Source organism: Mobula birostris, chromosome 4 (genome assembly GCF_030028105.1).
Source record: "Mobula birostris isolate sMobBir1 chromosome 4, sMobBir1.hap1, whole genome shotgun sequence".
NCBI lineage: Eukaryota > Metazoa > Chordata > Chondrichthyes > Myliobatiformes > Myliobatidae > Mobula > Mobula birostris.
In genome coordinates, this window is record NC_092373.1 from 26,178,711 (window position 1) to 26,196,978 (window position 18,268).

Below are 18,268 nucleotides of genomic sequence, written 5' to 3' on the forward strand. Positions count from 1 at the left end.
TGTTATTACTAACAACTGCAGGTCTCCTTTTCTTCAGCTTTCTCGAGAGACAAGACAATGTTGTCCATTAAGTCCTTTGTTATTTAATTTAATATTAGAACCCCTTGCTATTGCTTTTTGTGAAGCTAAAAATATTCATGGGATTTTTGTGAATGAGACCATTCATAAGATTTCTCTTTACACTGACAATGTATTGGTTTATATATCTAATCTTGGGGTCCCCAACCTTTTTTGCAGCGCAGACCGGTTTAATATTGACAATATTCTTGTGGACCGGCCAACCGGGGGGGGGGGGGGGGTGTTCAAGTAGGGTTAAACTCACCTCAACATGTCTTTTACAGTTAGGATTGCCATCTTTCTCACTCCCAAATAAGGGACAAAAGTAGCAGTTAAATCCTGGGACACTTGTGTTTACCCCAGGGAAGACTACCATGACCATGAAGCCTTGCGCGGGCACCTGTGTGCGTACACGTGAGTGACGTGCACATATGTGACGTGCGCATGCGCTTACATGCCAATTTTTTCCCACAAATCAGTTTTGGCTTAATCTTCCCCACTACACTGTACATACATTACTTCTACATTATATAGGCTGTGTATTTATCATATCATTCCTGCTTTTACTATATGTTAGTGTTATTTTAGGTTTTGTGTGTTATTTGGTATGATTTGGTAGGTTATTTTTTGGGTCTGGGAACACGCAAAAATTTTTCCCATATAAATTAATGGTAATTGCTTCTTCGCTTTACGCCATTTCAGCACAAAAGGTTTCTTAGGAACGCTCTACCTTAGCAGGGGAGATATGGACCAAGAGCAGTCCCCTATGGGACAAACCAATTTAGCTCAATATACAGGATATCCCGGCAAATACGGGACAGTTGGCAACCCTATGTTCAAGTTCAACAGTGCGTGACAGGGAATGAGGTAAGGTGCAGCTGACTCATGTCGTTTCCTCGCGGCCCTTTAGCACATGCTTTACGGCCCGGTATTTGGGGACCGCTGATCTAATCCTGAAGAATCTATTCCTGCCTTGCTAAAATTATTCAATGAATTTGGAGATTTTTCAGGATATAAATTTTAGTAAAAGTGAACTGTTTCCTTTAAATGAATCTGTCTCCATATATGATAATACTCCTTTTAGAGTCACGGATTCTTTTAGATATTTAGGTGTTATAATTACTAAAAAAAAATAAGGATCTTTCTAAAGCCAATTTCGTTCCCTCGGTAGACCCTATGAAGTACTTATTTAGTAGATGGAGTCCACTTACGTTTTCACTTGTCGGTCGTATCCATATAGTTAAAATGATGATTTTACCAACATGTTTATATTTACTTCAGAATATCCCTGTTTTTTTGACTAAGAAGTTTTTTGATCGGATTGATTCTATTATTTTATCTTTTATTTGGAATAATAAAAGACCAAGAATTAGTAAATGTCACTTACAAAAGTTGAACAAGGATAGAGGTCTTGCTTATAAGTAATTTTCCTTATATATTGGAGGCTGACCTGTTAGATATTATTACAAGTATGAATCCTTTGATGAAGGGTTCTATTGGAAGAATTTATAATTATTACAATGGGATAAGCGTCCTTTATTTAAGATTAAACAAGATTGGGAAAAGGAACTCAATTTGACTTTTATGACGGAGGATTGGACACGGATTCTGAACCTGGTTAACTCTTCTTCGGTCTGTGCTAGTCATTCACTGATTCAATTTAAAATTGTACATCGTTACCATCTGACAAAAGAGAGACTAAGATATTTCCTATTACTGATAGTTATTGTGATAGATGTAAAACTGAGACAGCTACACTGACACACATGTTTTGGTCTTGTTCTATACTGGAACAGTTCTGAAAGTCAGTTTTTTCAACAATTTCTAAAGCACTTAAAATTAATTTACAACCTAACAAATTAACTGTGCTTTTTGGAATAATTCCTCAACATATCTATGGTATTTCTGCATCTGACCAACACGTTATTGCATTTGTGACATTGATAGCCAGGAGGGCCATTTTGTTGAAGTGGAAGGATACATCAGCTCCCACTTTGTCACAATGGTTCTCTCAAGTGATGCTATGTCTTAGTTTGGAGAAAATTAGAAGTCGAATCTTTGAACCTTCATTTGATTTTAGAAAAGATGGGGTTCATTTACTCGTTACTATCATTTGAGTTAATTGATAGATTTTCTCCACGATCTAATTGTAAATTTCTGGTATTTTTTTTCCTTGCTGGCGGTTTGATGTTTATCTTTAGAAGCTTTTTGTATGATGCATGGCTCCGGGGTTGTACACCTAATGGGGTTTCCCCCCCACTTTTCTGCTTAGTATGGTTTTTTTTTATTCATCACAAAAATTTTTCAATCTTTAAAATAATGCTTTTTTTCCCTTGAGATATTTTAAGTGTTGCTTACTTCGATGTACTCGTGTTATTTTTTTGAATAATAATAAAAAGATTTGAAAAGAAAGAAAGAATGAATGAATGATGAAGTCAGTACCCCAACAGCAGTATCCTCATAGCAATTGACCCTAGTGAGCATTTCCAGGCTTTTTTGTTTACTTTTTGCTTTTAGTCTTGGTCTACTAGAATAAAATCCAGTCTTCACGGGTTAAATCATAAGTAGAGTTTACACTACCTGGTGTTGCATTCCAAAGAGGTTAGTAGTTAGTCAATAATTTGACTTAATTGCTAAAGATATTAAAAAAGAAATCTCCAGGTACACAAACTGGTTGAGAAATACTTCCTCAGAATGCCAGTATTTCAGGGCCTTGAGGTACTTGTCAAAAAGTTAGACAAGAGCCTTTCCTAACGGAAGTCAGGAAACATGGTTACATTGTGGGTGGTAGAAATTTCTAAGTCTTCTAAAAACCAAAAAATATCGTTAGCCAATTTTGAATTTTACACGAGAGATTGAGAGCAAGATAAAAACTGTATAAACAGATGAAAGGTTATAAATTAGTTACAAATCAGATATGATTTAAATACTGCAACAAGGGCCCATACACCTTCTATGCTTCAAATGAAGATAACCAGTGAATAAGCAGGATACTGAGAACAATTGAATGCTCAAGTGGACAAACAGGTAGGTGAGGTTTTAATTCCAATGGCCTTACGCCAATCCAAAAACTATCCCATAAGAGAATATGTCAGCTGTTTAATGGTACAGAGGTGGGAGAGCAGGCAAGCTAAACGTAAGCAGAAATATTAAAAGTCTTCTGATAGTGGAACTTGAATAGTGGGACTGCTTGAAGACTTGCTGCAAAATCTGATACGAATATTTGCTCTTCTTGACTAACCCTTGCCAGCAGCTGCTGAATTTTAGTGCATTTAAAATTAATATTTCAATTGGGAATGACATAATATTCAGCTATAATACACATATGTGTTATGAGCATCAGACTGCATTGCTCATTATTCTTTCAGCCAAAATCTCATACATTGGGCCAAGCTATGCAACAGTTCAGGAAGGGACAGGAACAAATTTTTCAACACTAAAACTTGGAAAATTTGACCCTTAGGTGCAAGATTATTTCAGACTGCATTCATGCACCCCCTAGTGTTCAGTTGTATGATGGCATTCTATGTGACAATACTATTTCTATGTAACACATGTCATCACGCAGAGTCCAAGTGTTCCAACTATAAATACCATACAACTCTGACATCTGTTATCCAAGCATTCAGAAATCCTGTTGGCTCATCACCAGGAAACAGCTCCCATGTTCTGTCGATTTAGTGGGGTCCTGGTTCCCACATCACATTTAAACTCACCCAGCTATATTGGCCTTGCTCTGTAGAAACATATCTGTTTCTGTTTCCCACACTTCCCTTAAACTAACTTTCTTTGCAACATCTTTAAAAATGAACAAAGTGTGTTGGAGTTTTAATAAAATAAAATTTAACTGAAGTCCCAAGTGTGCTACTTTACAAATTCAGCCATGAACTGAAAAAACTACAAATTTTCTAAAATTTAGCATTTGTCACATATTTACTCACTCTTTTGAACATAAAATGCACATCTACACAATTACTGCTTTGAAATGATAGAATTTTAAATGCAACTCCACATCCAATACCCAAACACTACATTTCATTTACCATGCTAAAATCTTAACACTTAGAGTTTAGTATTTCTGAAGAATCCTGCTTTCAAAATAAATATACTTCGTCAAGATTAACTATGATAAAAATCCACATGCTATGCAATGTACAAATTTTAAAAGAGGCAACAACAGAATATTATTGATCTGGTACACTCAAGAACAAGACCCATTTACCTGGTATGGAAACACAAATGCTCAAGTGGAAAAGCCATCACGGGTAAAGCCCTCCATATCACTGAGCACATCTATATGCAGCGCTGCTGCAGGAATGCAGCATCCATCATTAAGGAACCTCAGCATCCAGGTCACGCTCTCTTTTCGCTGCTGTCATCAGGAAGGTGATACAGAAGCCTCAGGGCCCACACCACCAGGTTCAGAAACAGTTTACCCATCAACCATCAGACTCAAACAAGAGTGGATAATTTCATCCAACTTCACTGTTACCGCATTCTATGGACTTAACTTTCAAGAACTCAATCTTATATTCTTGATATTTATTGCTTAGTTATTATTTATTTCTGTATTTGTATTTGCAGTTTGTTGTCTTTTATACATTGGTTGTTTGTCCGTCTGTTGGGGGCAGCCATTCATTGATTTTATTGTTTCTTTTAGTTAGTATGAATACCCACAAGAAAATAAATCGAAGTGTTGTACACATACTTAGACAATAAATTTACTTTGAAATATCTGGCTTCCAACAACTAAATTCTTATGAGAATCAAATTAAACTCAAAGGGGTTTGAATTCTGGTGTAACAATAGATTTTACTCACAAGAGCGGCGACTTTGCGAAGAATCTTCTGACGGCAGAGGTTCAAAACGACTAGGCCTGAAAGAAGTATCCTTACTCCCTTTTGTTTTCTGCCGTTCATCACGTTCTTCCTGGATTCTGAAACCAATATTAAACTCTTTTTATATCACGTAAATGTTTTCATCTACTGAAAAATGCTGTTGTTAGTGGAATTATTGTATACCAAGTCCTGATTGTTTGAGAGATAGAGGCACAGAGTCTATGTAGGTACTTAAAAACAGCTATTAAAACATTTTCCTCAGTACCCATATACTCCTCAAATAAACAGTGTTGTAGAAACACAAATTAACCATTAAAAATGTTTTCATGGCTAAAAAATTTCTACTAAAAACTACATCCTTTGAAACTTATAAGAGTGACAGATTTTTTTTAAATCACAAGGTCCAGCTATGTAAATAAGGATGATTGTCACCATTACTGAGACTCTTGACGAACTTTGTCTGGAAACATTCACTATATACAAACAATGGTTCTTCAGTGTGTATCTAGATGGGGCCAACTTCACTATAACACAGTAAATCAGTGGGTAACGAGGACCAGGTATATATTTTTTTTTGAATGATGAACATTTACTTACTGTTTTAATTCCTCTTTAAAAAGCTCCAAATTACTTTTCTTCTTCTCCTTTTCACCCTTCTTTAGGGGCTGAAAATAATCCAGTTAGTTAACTTGAAACAATGTATTCATCAGTATTATGAAATTTAAATTGCAAAGTTAACAATGAAAACAAAAATAATTCAAGCTATTCCACAAGAGCCTAGTTGTCATGTCTATAAGTACAGCACCAAATTTATCCCCACCACACTTAATTCAACAATTAAACACAACCTACCGAGAATGGGTAAAAAGGTCGTGCTTAAATAAGTCAAGAATAAAATATTGCAACTGCTGGAAACTTGAGATTTAAAAAATGCTGGTTGATACTCCACTGATTAAGCAATATACTAGGATAAAGTAAGTTAACATTTTCTGACCTTTTGTCAGTTTCAAAACTGGTGAAAGTATGGTTCTTTCTTTCTTGTGAGATAAGTACTGTTAACAATTTTAATTTAGAAAGTCTTAAAGGGACCAAATTTGCCAGAAAAGAACATAAAATGTGTAGCTGAAGCACGCTACAGATCAACTCATGATATTGATTGTGTACATTGTTGACTAACAGATTGCGTTTTGAATAACAAATAGAATCTTTTAGCCTATAATAGGCAATAGCTATATGGCCTCAAGAATCCAGGCTAGCTTCCACGTTTAAATACCAGAGTGAGGTTGAAAGTGACACATTAGCTTTGCATAGAGATGTCAGGCTGCATTAGCATAGAGCTAACTGTACATGTCAAACATGGAATTAGGAAATACTTCAACTGATTGTGCACCAGAAGATTTTCCTATTTGTTTTTAAGTTACTAATTTATCCTTCTCAGTGTCCGAAAGGCAATGAATTTGTCGAGGCTAATATTCCACAGTAGCTTCAACTGTGATCTTAAAAAACAAAAAAAAAGCAATGGTCTGCAGTCCAAGTTGATGAGAAGCAAGCAGGATGCCCAAAGTTTCCGAAAGTAACCCACTAACAGAGACTGAAAAGGAATCAAATCTAAATGCTCACTGATATGTTCATCATATTACACGCAGTGACAAACACATTCTAATTCAAGATCTGCTTTTTCTTTCATTGGCCAAGTTACTCTTCCACAACTTCTAGGCACAGCAACACCTTCGAAGAAGTCAGCCCTCACATCCAAGACTGAACACCAAGTTGAGCCTCAAGTCAACCACAGTAAACACCATACCTTTGATCTTGATCAACAATTCATGCAACTGATGATCAAGATGGAGTACTTATTACTCCTAATTATTTCTACACACTAACCAAGTGCAAGTGACTGGATAAATTACTGATCTGAAAATAGACACATATTCTTTAATGTCTTTCACCTATTAAGGAAACAAAATAAAAATGTATTTCCAATTCTCACATAATTCTTTCCTGTAAAGTGAGCTAGTAAGTGGAAGGCAAAAGCCAATATTCATCAAGTCACCATTGTTCTCCAACCCAAATTTGGACAAATTTACAAGAGTTTGAGGGCTGTACAAACCAAGTTTATCAAGTGTACTCAACATATGTAGGTATCACAGAATACATTATTACTGAGAGTTAAGAGTGCTGGGAGTTAGGGGACAAATATTGACATTAATAGGAATCTGGTAACTAACAGCAAAAAAGATGGGATAAATGGGTCATTTTCAGTTTATCAATTAGTGGATTACCCTGGGAATCAGTGAAATCCCAATAATTTATAAATTATAGCAACAAGTTCAATGAAGGTATTGTAAGGTCCTATAGCCAAATTTGCTGATGGTACAGAGATGTGTAGATCACCAAGTTGTGAAGAGGCCTCAAAGAAATAGCAAACTATAGATGAATGGTGAAGTAGTCAACAAATGAAGTATAATGTAGAAAAACATGAGGTTAGCTGTTTTGGGAAGAACATAGAAAATCTACAGCACCTTACAGGCCCTTTGGCTCACAATGTTGTGCCGACCATGTAATCTACTCTAGAAGCTGCCTAGAGAAAGAAAACTATTTAAACAAGACTATAAAAACCGAAATATATGAAGGAGTTCTTGTACAAGAAAAGCAAAAGGTTACCACACAGGTAATGCAATTAATAAGATGGTAAATGAAATGTTATCTTTCAATACAAGTGTTATGGAGTCCAAAATTAGGTAGGTTTTACATAGGTCAGGATGCTGTTTACCCTGACATATCAGGATAAACTGTTTATCAGGATAATGCTGTTCCTCTCCACACCTTGTGACGCATCAGGTGACAACTGTGCTGTTTCTTGAGCAATTTTGTCTGTTTTTTTAAAAATGAAACCAAGTTGCTAGCTTGACGCTCAACCCAGCACGGATGGAAAGCTTGCAAAGAGCCGGCTGGACCCAAACCTGGAACCACTCGCCTCAAGTTCCAGTGCGGATGCCACTATACCATCTGCCAGCTTACTGACTATAGCTCAGTGCTCAACACCAGCATTCCCACATTCCTGACTGAAACCCCTTAGAACCTGACCTCTGTACCTCCCTTTGCAACTGAAACCATGACTTCCTAACCAGAAGACCACAATCTGTGTGGGTTGATAATAACATCTCCATCTTGCTGACAATCAACACTAGCGCACCTCATGGATGTTGACTTAGACTACTGCTCTACTCTCTCTACACCCATGAGTGTCTGGCTAGGCATAGCTCAAATGCCATCTATAAATTTGCTGATGATACAACCATTGTTGGCAGAATCTCAGATGGAGATGGGAGGGTATATAGGAACAAGATATACCAGCTAGTTGAGTGATGTCAAGGCAACAACCTTATACACAATGACAATAAAACCAAAGAACTGATTGTGGACTTCAGAAAGGATAGGATGAAAGAACACAAACCAATTCTCAGAGGAATCAGAAGTGGAGAGAGTGAGTAATTTCAAGTTCCTGGATCTCAATATCTCTGAGGGCCTAACCTGGTCCCAACATATCAAAGCAGCTATAACGAAGGCAAGACAGCAACTATATTTCATTAGGAGTTTGAGGACATTTGGTTTGTCACCTAAAATATTCGAAGATTTCTACAGATGTACCGTGGAAGAGTTTTCTAAATGGCTGCATCACCATCTGGTATCGGGTGTGGGGTGCAACTGCACAGGATCAGTGGGCTGCAGAAAATCGTAAAATTAGTCAGCTCCATCATGGGTACTAGCCTCCTTAGTATCCAAGACAGCTTCAAGGAGTGGTGCCTCTGAAAGGAGGAGTCCATCATAAGGACCCCCACCAACTAGGACATGCCCTCTTCTCATTGTTACCATCAAGAAGGAGGTTCCGAAGCCTGGAGGCACACACTCAGCGATTCAGCAGCTTCTTCCCTTCTGCTATTGATTCCTAAACAGACACTGAGCCCATGAACACTACCTCATTACTTCATTTTATTTCTGTTTTTGCACCAATATTTAATTTAACTATTTAATATACATATACAGTTGCAAGAAAAAGTTTGTGAACCCTTTGCAGTTACCTGGTTTTCTGCATTAATTACTCAACAAGTTGAGATTGGAGGTATGGGTTGTGGAGGTGCTCTGCCCTATTAAAATAAGACATACAAAGCTAGGTGCCCACCTGTCAGAGCCTGCTCTTCTCAAGAAATATCTGTTCATGTGCACCATGCCTCAATCAAAACAACTTTCAGATGACCTTAGAAGAATTGTACAGATGAATGAAGCTGAAATAGGCTACAAACACATTTCTAAAGACCTGAATGTTCATCAGACCACAGTAAGAGAAACTGTCTACAAATGGAGGATATTCAACACTTTTGCTACTTTCCCTAGGAGTGGGCACCCTGCAAAGATCGCACCAAGTGCACAATGTGCAACATTAAAGGAAGTGAAAAAGAAACCAAGGGTAACAGCAAAAGACCCACATAAACATCTAGAACTTGCTAAAGTCTCTGTTCATCTGTGTACTGTAAGAAAAACACTGAACAAGAATGTTTGTGGAAGGACACCACAAAGGAAACCACTGTTCTCCAAAAAAAACACTGCTGTACATCTCATTTGCACAAGACCACCCGTGTGTTCCACAACACTTCACACCAAAACCTCATCCCAACTGTGGAGCACGGTGGAAGAAGCATCATGGGTGGACAGCTTGCAATCGTTGAGGGAATAATAAATTCAAAACTGGATCAAGACATTTTACAGAAGAATGCCAGATTCACGGTCCGTCACCTGAAGTTGAATAGAAGTTGGATGATGCAACAACACAATCCGAACCACAAGAGTAAATCAACAGAGTGATTTAAAAAGAAGAAAATTCATGTTTTGGAATGGCCAAGTCAGTGCAGACCTTAACCCAACTGAGGTGCAGTGGCATGACCTGAAGAGGGCTGTTCATGTGAGGTACCACAGAAGTATTGAAGAACTGAAGCAGTTTTGTGTGGAGGAATAGTCTAAAATTTCTCCTTGCCAATGTGCAAGTCTGATCATCAGCTACAGGAAACATTCAGTGGAGGTTATTCCTGCTAAAGAAGGTTCTACCAGTTATTAAATACAAGGGTTCACATACTTTTTCCATTCTGGACTGCAAATGAATAATCAATGTGTTCAATAAAGACATGAAAAATATAATTTTGTGTCATTAGTTTAGGCAGATTGTGTTTGTCTATTATTGTGACTTAGATGAAGATCAGACCACATTTTATGAGTAATGCAGCAAACCAGTTAATTGCAAAAGGTTCACTTTTTCTTGCAACTGTATATACTTACTGTAATTGTTTTTTCTCTCTCTAAATATATTTATCGTGTATTGTACTGTTGCTGCAAGGTTAACAAATTTCACAACATATGCTGGCGATATTATAAGAACGTGAGGGGAAGGGAGGGAGGACAAGCTAAAAGGTGATAGGTGAAGCCAGGTGGGTGGGGGAGGGGAAGTGCAGTTGAGAGGTGATAGGTGGAAAAGACAAAGGGCTGGAGAAGGAGGAACCTGATAGGAGAGAAGAGTAGACCATGGAAGAAGGAGGTACAAGGGGAAGATGATAGGCAGGTGATAAGGGGCAAGAGGCCAGAGTGGGGAATTGAAGCAGAGAGAAGCAGGTGAAAAAAAATTCTAGGAAGTCAGAGGAATCGACGTTCATGCCATCAGGTTGGAGACTACCTAGATGGAATATGAAGTGTTGCTTCTCCACCTGAGAGTGGTCTCATCGTGGCAGAAGAGAAGGCCATGGACCAACATGTTGGAACAAGAATGGGGATAGGAATTAAAATGGTTGGCCAGTGTAATTCCATGTTTTGCAGATAAAGCAGAGATTCATGACAAAATTGTCCCCCAATCTATGTAAATAGTTGGCTTGTGCAGATCTCTCTTTTTGGAAGGAGACAGTGTAGTGTACATAGCAAGGACACCTTAAAAACTGAAGTATTGTGTTCTGATCTCAAGATATTGCTAAATCAGTTACTGTTACTTAGCTATACATTTTTGCCATTAATAAATGATGCTCTACTAATCGTTTTACCTCATATTTGCTCAAACAAGCAGCTAAACAAGAGCAGCTATAGACATGATAATCAGGAGAGAAAATTTCTTTCCATTTAGAAAGATTAGGATATTTTCAAAACTGGAGAAATTCCAGACACCAGATTGGATGGGATGACATTTTCTTCTTTGGAATGGAAGGCAGCAGGCTGAGGGGGAACGGGGAAAGATTGAATTGATTGGAAGAACCCATTTCCTTTAAGAAATTGGTCGATTTCAAGAGGACACAAATTGAAGGCAGTCTGTACATGTATTGGGTGAAATTATTCAATTGCCTAAAAGGCAATGGAGGCAGAATTTCTCATATGCACGATAAAAAGTTCTAAAATGAGTACTTGAAATGCCATAGACTAAGACTACAGACAAAGAATTTCAAAATTGGATTAAGCAGTATATCTCTTCTATAACTATCAGGCAAACCAGCTGATAGTTTTCCACTATACTCACTAAATGCAGGACACTTGACTTTGTGCGGTGCAAATTTGTATTTATGCATTAGACTAATTAAAATATGACACTTACAGGCTTCTTGGGATCAGATACGAAAGATGGTGGAGAAGATTTATCTGGCATTACGTTCTTTATTTCAGGAACCCGTGTAGAAGGCTTGTATAGCTTTCCTTTCTGTTCCTCGAATCGTTCTAATAATGCAAGAATAAATTTTATGTTATTAAGTATTTTTCTCACGAACAGTGGATTCAAGCTGTGGTAACAAGTGCATTTATGACCAACTAGTGCTAACACCTGGAAGCTTCTATACAATCCTAAGCAGCCTGATGACAGATGTTCTGCTCATAACCATTTTCATTAAAAGTTGAAAGAAGAACTGCTTACTTTAGTCACTGCCTCCAACTCTGTGTTCTTTCATACTACGTTCATCTTAATAATTAACATTGCATATTATCTGCCTAGGCCAACTTATCAATTCAGAAACTGATGGACAAGTTATTCCAAATTAGCAATCCATTCAAAATGCTATTCATAAATGATAATCAGATAACTCCAAAATACTGAAAAATTAGTTTTTGGTCCATTTATAAGATAATTAGCACCAGACCTAATTTTTTTCCTCATTAATCTATATGTAAAACTTCAACAAAAATCTATAAAGTATGTAGGAAATTCTCTTTTAAGTACAATCTACCACATAATCAGTGCCTTCCTCCCCAAAACCTATTTAATATGTTCAGTTCAGACACACATCACACAAAATTTCCAACTTGTGCAAACATACTTCTACCAACTGCTTCTCTCCTATTATCAGATTTATCTACCAAAATCTACTGTGCTACTCCAAGATGTAAGAGAAGATGTAAGTGTCTAATCCAAGATGTAAGAGAAGAAGTCAGAGGAACGCACAAAGAGAGACCAGAATCACTGGATTGGTGGTTGAAAAATTAATTATTTTCAATTAGACTGGATGCAAATTGTTGGATGGAAAAGCCACTTTAAGCGCCCACAGCGTCAAAGTTAAACCAAATGGGCCACGTTGTTTAAGCATCTTACAAGTCCTATTCGAACTTCTTCTAAAATAATGCCATCATATTGTTAAAGATTTCTTTCTCATTTGACAACCTCTTGCTCTCCTAAATGACACAATTTTCATTGAATGCAGATTAGAAACATGCACTGTACCCCTCGTTACTAAGGTTTACTGTATAAAAAAATTCCTTGTTGGCTTTAGTTTAAATGCACTCTTATAAGGGTCTCGGCCCAAAACATCGACTGTACCTCTTCCTAGAGATGCTGCCTGGCCTGCTGCATTCACCAGCAACTTTTGTGTGTGTTGCTTATAATAATTATGTAGGGATAGTTTAAATCTTTTTGCTCAATTCCTTTTCCATCTTCCAAATGCACTTCATTCCGGTGTGAACTACTACTACGTCGATTCAGGCCTCAGAGGCCGGCGTCGGGCACGATGATGGACTCTCCACTTCTCCCTCATCAGTGTGTTCAGTTCATCTACATTAGCTGCGCCGCTGTCTTCTAGGAGCGTGTTGACCATAGTCTTGGGAGGGCGCCCAGGATTCATCCTCCTGTGCTTGGGCTCCCATATGATGATTAGGCTGGCAGGTAGCTCGGGGTGAAGTTCACGTACAATTCCCAACCACACCCTAGCCACACACAGAAGATCACAATGCATTTTGCCTCAAGACTTCCAACAATTTTATGTTTAATTCTGGTCATAAACTTCTTGTTTTGGAAAGTGTACTCAGATTTACCAGGATATTGCCCAGATTAGAGGGCATAAACTACAAACGTTTGTACAAGGAGAGGCTAGACAAACTTGGGATATTTACTCTGGAGCAGAGGTTGAAAGTAGTTTAAGGTTATGGGAGTCATTGATAGGTTAAATAGTCAGAGTCTTTATCTCAAGGTAGTAATGCCATGTATATACATTTAAGGTGACAGGAGGAGGTTCAAAGGAGATGACCTGTGCTTTTATTTCCTGCTGTAGGCGCTGGGAATAAGCTGCTAGGGAGAGTGGTGGAAGCAGATTATGGTAGTGGCATTTAAGAGGCCTTTAGGTAGACACATAAATATGCAGGGAATGGAGGGATATGGTTCACGGACATGCGGAAGAGAAGAGAATTAGATTAATCCAGCATTGTGGGCTGAAGGGCCCATTCCTCTGTTCATCTCAAGTAAACTTTATTGGGCAATATGCTATTGCATATGACTAATGGATGCCTTAGTTTTACCTGAATAGATGATTATAGCATACAACGTACGTGTAAGCTCTGGCAGCCAATATCAAATACCTGTGCATAGCTCATGGATACACCTGAACTCTTGGATGGGTAAGTAATTCCTGGCCAACTGAATTCCAAAGGAAACTTCAGTAATAACATTCCATGACTTAAAAATGTCCAAAGAGGAAATCACAGCATGATCATTATCTGCATTACTATCTTTCAGACTTTTTGATAGGATGCAACGATCCTTCCAACTGTTATCCAAGCAAATCTTAATTTGTCTCCAATATATTCAAATGAAAAGTTTCAAAAACTGCTGCTTGTATTACTACACCAAATAAGTGTAATTTAAAAAATCAATACTACAATTCAAACTACCTATTAACTATCCCCCTAGCTTCTGGAAATTCATCATCTGCCATGAGTGACAGAATTGCACCTTCAACAAAATCAAAGGAATTCATGTAGAATCTGCAATATTCTTAGCTACTTTATATGTTTGAAACAGGTGTTTAATATAACCTGTTCATTTTAGATATCTACTAATAACAGTTTTGCTATAGAAATGCAAGTGTCAATAATGCTAACACTTCCCCAAGAAAACAGGTTGGAACACTGATGAAACTTACTGGGCTCAATATGCTAAAGTAGTTTGGGATACTCGAGTTATAGAAAGTTTATAATAGATCTCACAAATGCAAGGGCAAGCATATCCGGAAAACACAAACTGTAAATCGTTGAGAATATTACAATACCTCCTGGCCAAACAGAAGTCTACTTTGCACCATTTTTGCTGAGATTAAATCCTACTGACATGGAATAGTTCACATATGAACTGAAATATGGACGTTATAAGCTTTATGAAAAGGAATTATAACATGACTTGAGTCACTTTCCTTTTACATTAAAAGTATGATAGACATAGCATTTTAAATTTACCTTTTGTTGCATTTACAATGCCTCCTCTTACAAAAGCTTTTACTTTGCTGGAGTCAGCCCCCTCAAAAGAGGCCAAAAACTCTTCATATATCTCCGCTGCTGCCTTCTCATCTTCCTGGGGGATACAAATAGCTTATTGTTAGTTACTTCCATGTGTAATAAAAATTAATATATTTAAAATCAATTAACTACCGAATGCACTTTACATATTAAATTGCTTTAAATAGTGGCATCCATAATAAACTGCAAAATTCATTATGCATGCATTAAATATGCACATTAATTCAGCACAGAACTGATAATCACCAAGAGTCCAAACATCATGGTTTAGAAACTAATGTGCTTTTTTATTCATAACACTGCACTGTTCACTTTTACCCAAGGCTTATTATCAGCAGACAGCTGGCAAAGGCAATACTGCAGCCAGACAGATCAAAGTATTCTGTTCCATGCCCAATTAAGTCATCTCAGATTAGTGGTAGTTTGCCTCTGTTTTTCATTTCTAGAGTTTTTAAAGCAGTTGACAGAAAGAAATGGAATAAAAGTACAGGGGTCTTGTCACTGTGTTCTACCCAGTAAACCAATACATTTATGTCCACAACTTCAATCATAGGATTACGAGAGGATTGAGGTGTGCTGTAATAGTCTGTTCTCCAATCCCAACTTTTACTGAAGGTAAAAGTGGACATGGTCATTCAAAAGAAACTGCCTACGACATTCCCAATATCCTTGCAGGCAAAAAGCTTAAACAAGTCAGTTTCAAAATTAATGGATTTTTAAAATTTAGAGATTCAAAAAATTGATTTTATGTCCAAAATTTAAAGAATTAAAAGTGATAAATAGTTCTAATGAATTGTTATGATTTGATACAATTCCTGCATCCACAAATGGTGCCTGACTAGGTGTATATTTTAGCAACCTTTCCAAAACAGAGACCAAAAATGAACACCTCACAGGAAAGAGATAATAAGAATGAAAAAAGCTACATTTGGGGAAATCATTTACTGTAACTATACTGCAAATAATAATCACTGATCCATTTTGTTCAAAAAAAGTAACTGACAAAATTCCTACTTTTTCCCCAAGGGGAGGGGCTTGATACACTTTACGGAAGCACAAATAGATCTGTACATTTCCAAGACTGATCATTTAAATCTGGCAATTCTTCCCATGTTTCTATTGAGTTTTCCATACATATATCCTGCAAGTCCTAAAGATTCCATACCTTCTTTTTAATTTCCTCCTGTTCCTTTTTACTGAGGGTCCTTTTTGAGGAAGTCATTTTGCCGGGGCTCTGGGTTTTTTGTTGTTGATAAAGCACTCACTGGATAAAAGAACAATTATCACAATTTATCAGAACCAACACACAAAAGAGCAATGTTCACCAGAATGTGATTTTGTTTTAGAAAGGTGAATCATACAAAACAAGTAGAAACACCTGGATGATATTAACATTTTCGACTGTATACCCTCCACATAATAGAAAACCTAACAACAGCTTTAGCATCTGTGAATAGACTTGACTCAGTCTGTCTGTATACCAAGCAAATCAAAGCTTTTCGCTACAGTACGTGACAAAAACAAAACTAATTACCAACTTTAGTATTTTTTCTATGGACACTGATATTTGTACCCTATTTATCTTATACAAAAGCTATGTGATAGAAGCAGATTTTGAAATCAACTTGGTTCAAATAAAAAGCTACAGCAATGCAAGCCAAAGTATATTAAAATACTATAGGTGTATATTTTTGTGTTAAAATTCAAATTGTGAGTTGAAAAATTGTGACAAGACCAAAAACTTCTATGTCAATTGCAAAGAGCAGATGCAACTGTGCCCACAGTTCAAATGTAGAACATTGTGAACACAAAACAACCAAGATTAATGGCTCTGCTCCAACACTGTAACCATTTGTTACTTTCTGAAGTACTTTGTTGAGTATTCATGATTAGAAATTAAGAGCACTTGTACCCCTTAGACTAACAAAATGACACTTCCAGATAAAGAAGTGGCATTAAACTACCTCCCTATTATATGTAATGTAATATCATCAGCAATATTTAGAAGCAGAACTGAGAAATAACAAAGTATGACCACGTTAATGAAGCTATCTTACAGACCAGCTGACAGTCCCATGGATTTAGAGGAACAAATCTGTAGAGAGATCACAGACTGTTGCAGGAAACATAAGGCTGTTAAAGTAGGTGATTTTAACTTTCCACATATTGACTGGGAATCCCTACTGTAAAAGGACTCAGTGGGACACAGTTTGTCAAATGTGTTCAGGAAAGTTTCCTTCATCAGTACATAGAAGTCCCAGAGAGACTGTGCAATACTGGATCTGCTATTAGGGAATGAGACACATAGGTGACAGAAGTTTGCGTAGGGGAACACTTTGCATCCAGCGACCACAAAGTAAATATGCAACGAGATCGGTTTGGTCTGCAGATTGACATTATAAATTGCAGAAAAGCCAATTCTGATGGTATCAGAAATTATCTGGCAAATGTGGATTGGGACAGGCTATTTTCTGGCAAAGGTGTACAAAGCTTGTATGTGGCTGTCAGAATAAAAGGTAAAGGTAAAAAGTATATGGAACCTTGGTTTTCAAGAGATATTGAGGCCCTGGTCGAGAGAAGAAAGGAGGTCCATAGCAGGTATAGTCAAGTAGGAACAAATGAGGTGCTTATGGGGTACAAGAAATGCAAGACAACTCTTAAGAAATCAGGAAGGTTAAAAGGAAGCATGAAGTTGCTCAAGCAGACAAGGTGAAGAAGAATCCTAAGGAGGGATTCTACAGATATGATCAGAGCAAAAGGACTGCTAGAGGCAAAATGTGGTCCTCTAGAAGACCAGAATGGTAATCTATGTGTGGAACTGAAATGGATGGGGGAGATCTTATATGTATTCTTTGTATCTGTATTCACTTGGGAGATAGATACAGAGTCTATGGAAGTGAGGCAAAGTGAAGAATCAACTTCATGGACCCTGTAGAGATTACATAGGAGGAGGTGCTTGCTACCCAGAGGCAAATCAGGGTGGACGATTCCACAGGGCCTGACAAGATGTTCCCTCTGACCCTAAGGGAGCCAAATGCAGAAATTGCCGGGGCCCTACCAGAGATATTTAAAACATCCTTAGTGACAGAAGTACCAGAGGATTAGAGGCTAGCTAATGTAAAAAAGATTCTAAACAGAAACAAGGAAATTATAGGCCAGTGAGTCTGACATTAGTTGTGGTAAAGTTATTAGAAGGTATCCTAAGAGACCAGGTACAAGCATTTAGATGTACATAGACTGATTAAGGATAGTCAGCATGGCTTCATGTGTTGTAGGTCATATCTAACCAAGCTTATTTAGTTTGCAAGGTTACCAGGAAGGTGGATGAAGGCAAGGCAGTGGATGTTGTCTGCATGGAACGCATTGACAAGTTCTCCATGGGATGCTAGTCAAAATGGTTCAGTTGCTTGGCATTCAGGATGAGGTAGTTAATTGGATTAGACATTGGCTTCGTGGGAGAAGCCAGAGTGGTCATAGAGTGCAGCCTCTCTGACTGGGGGCCTGTGACTAATGATGTGCCGCAGGGATTGGTACTGAGTCTTTTGTTGTTTGGCATCTATATCAATGATCTGGATAAT

At 37.6% G+C, this 18,268-nt stretch overlaps 1 protein-coding gene across 3 annotated transcripts in view; it reads right to left on the bottom strand.

Annotated features, from left to right (window-relative positions):
• Positions 1–18,268, bottom strand: part of u2surp (U2 snRNP-associated SURP domain containing) — a 109,820-nt gene that overhangs the window by 75,952 nt on the left and 15,600 nt on the right. For all 3 annotated transcript variants that reach the window (XM_072255019.1, XM_072255017.1, XM_072255018.1), the window contains exons 3-7: positions 15,856–15,954; positions 14,631–14,745; positions 11,518–11,636; positions 5,493–5,560; positions 4,878–4,993 (exon numbers count right to left, since the gene is read on the bottom strand). In XM_072255019.1, the coding sequence (XP_072111120.1) occupies positions 4,878–4,993; positions 5,493–5,560; positions 11,518–11,636; positions 14,631–14,745; positions 15,856–15,912 (475 nt within the window). In that variant the 5' untranslated portion in view covers positions 15,913–15,954. The remainder of the gene's footprint in view (positions 1–4,877; positions 4,994–5,492; positions 5,561–11,517; positions 11,637–14,630; positions 14,746–15,855; positions 15,955–18,268) is intronic.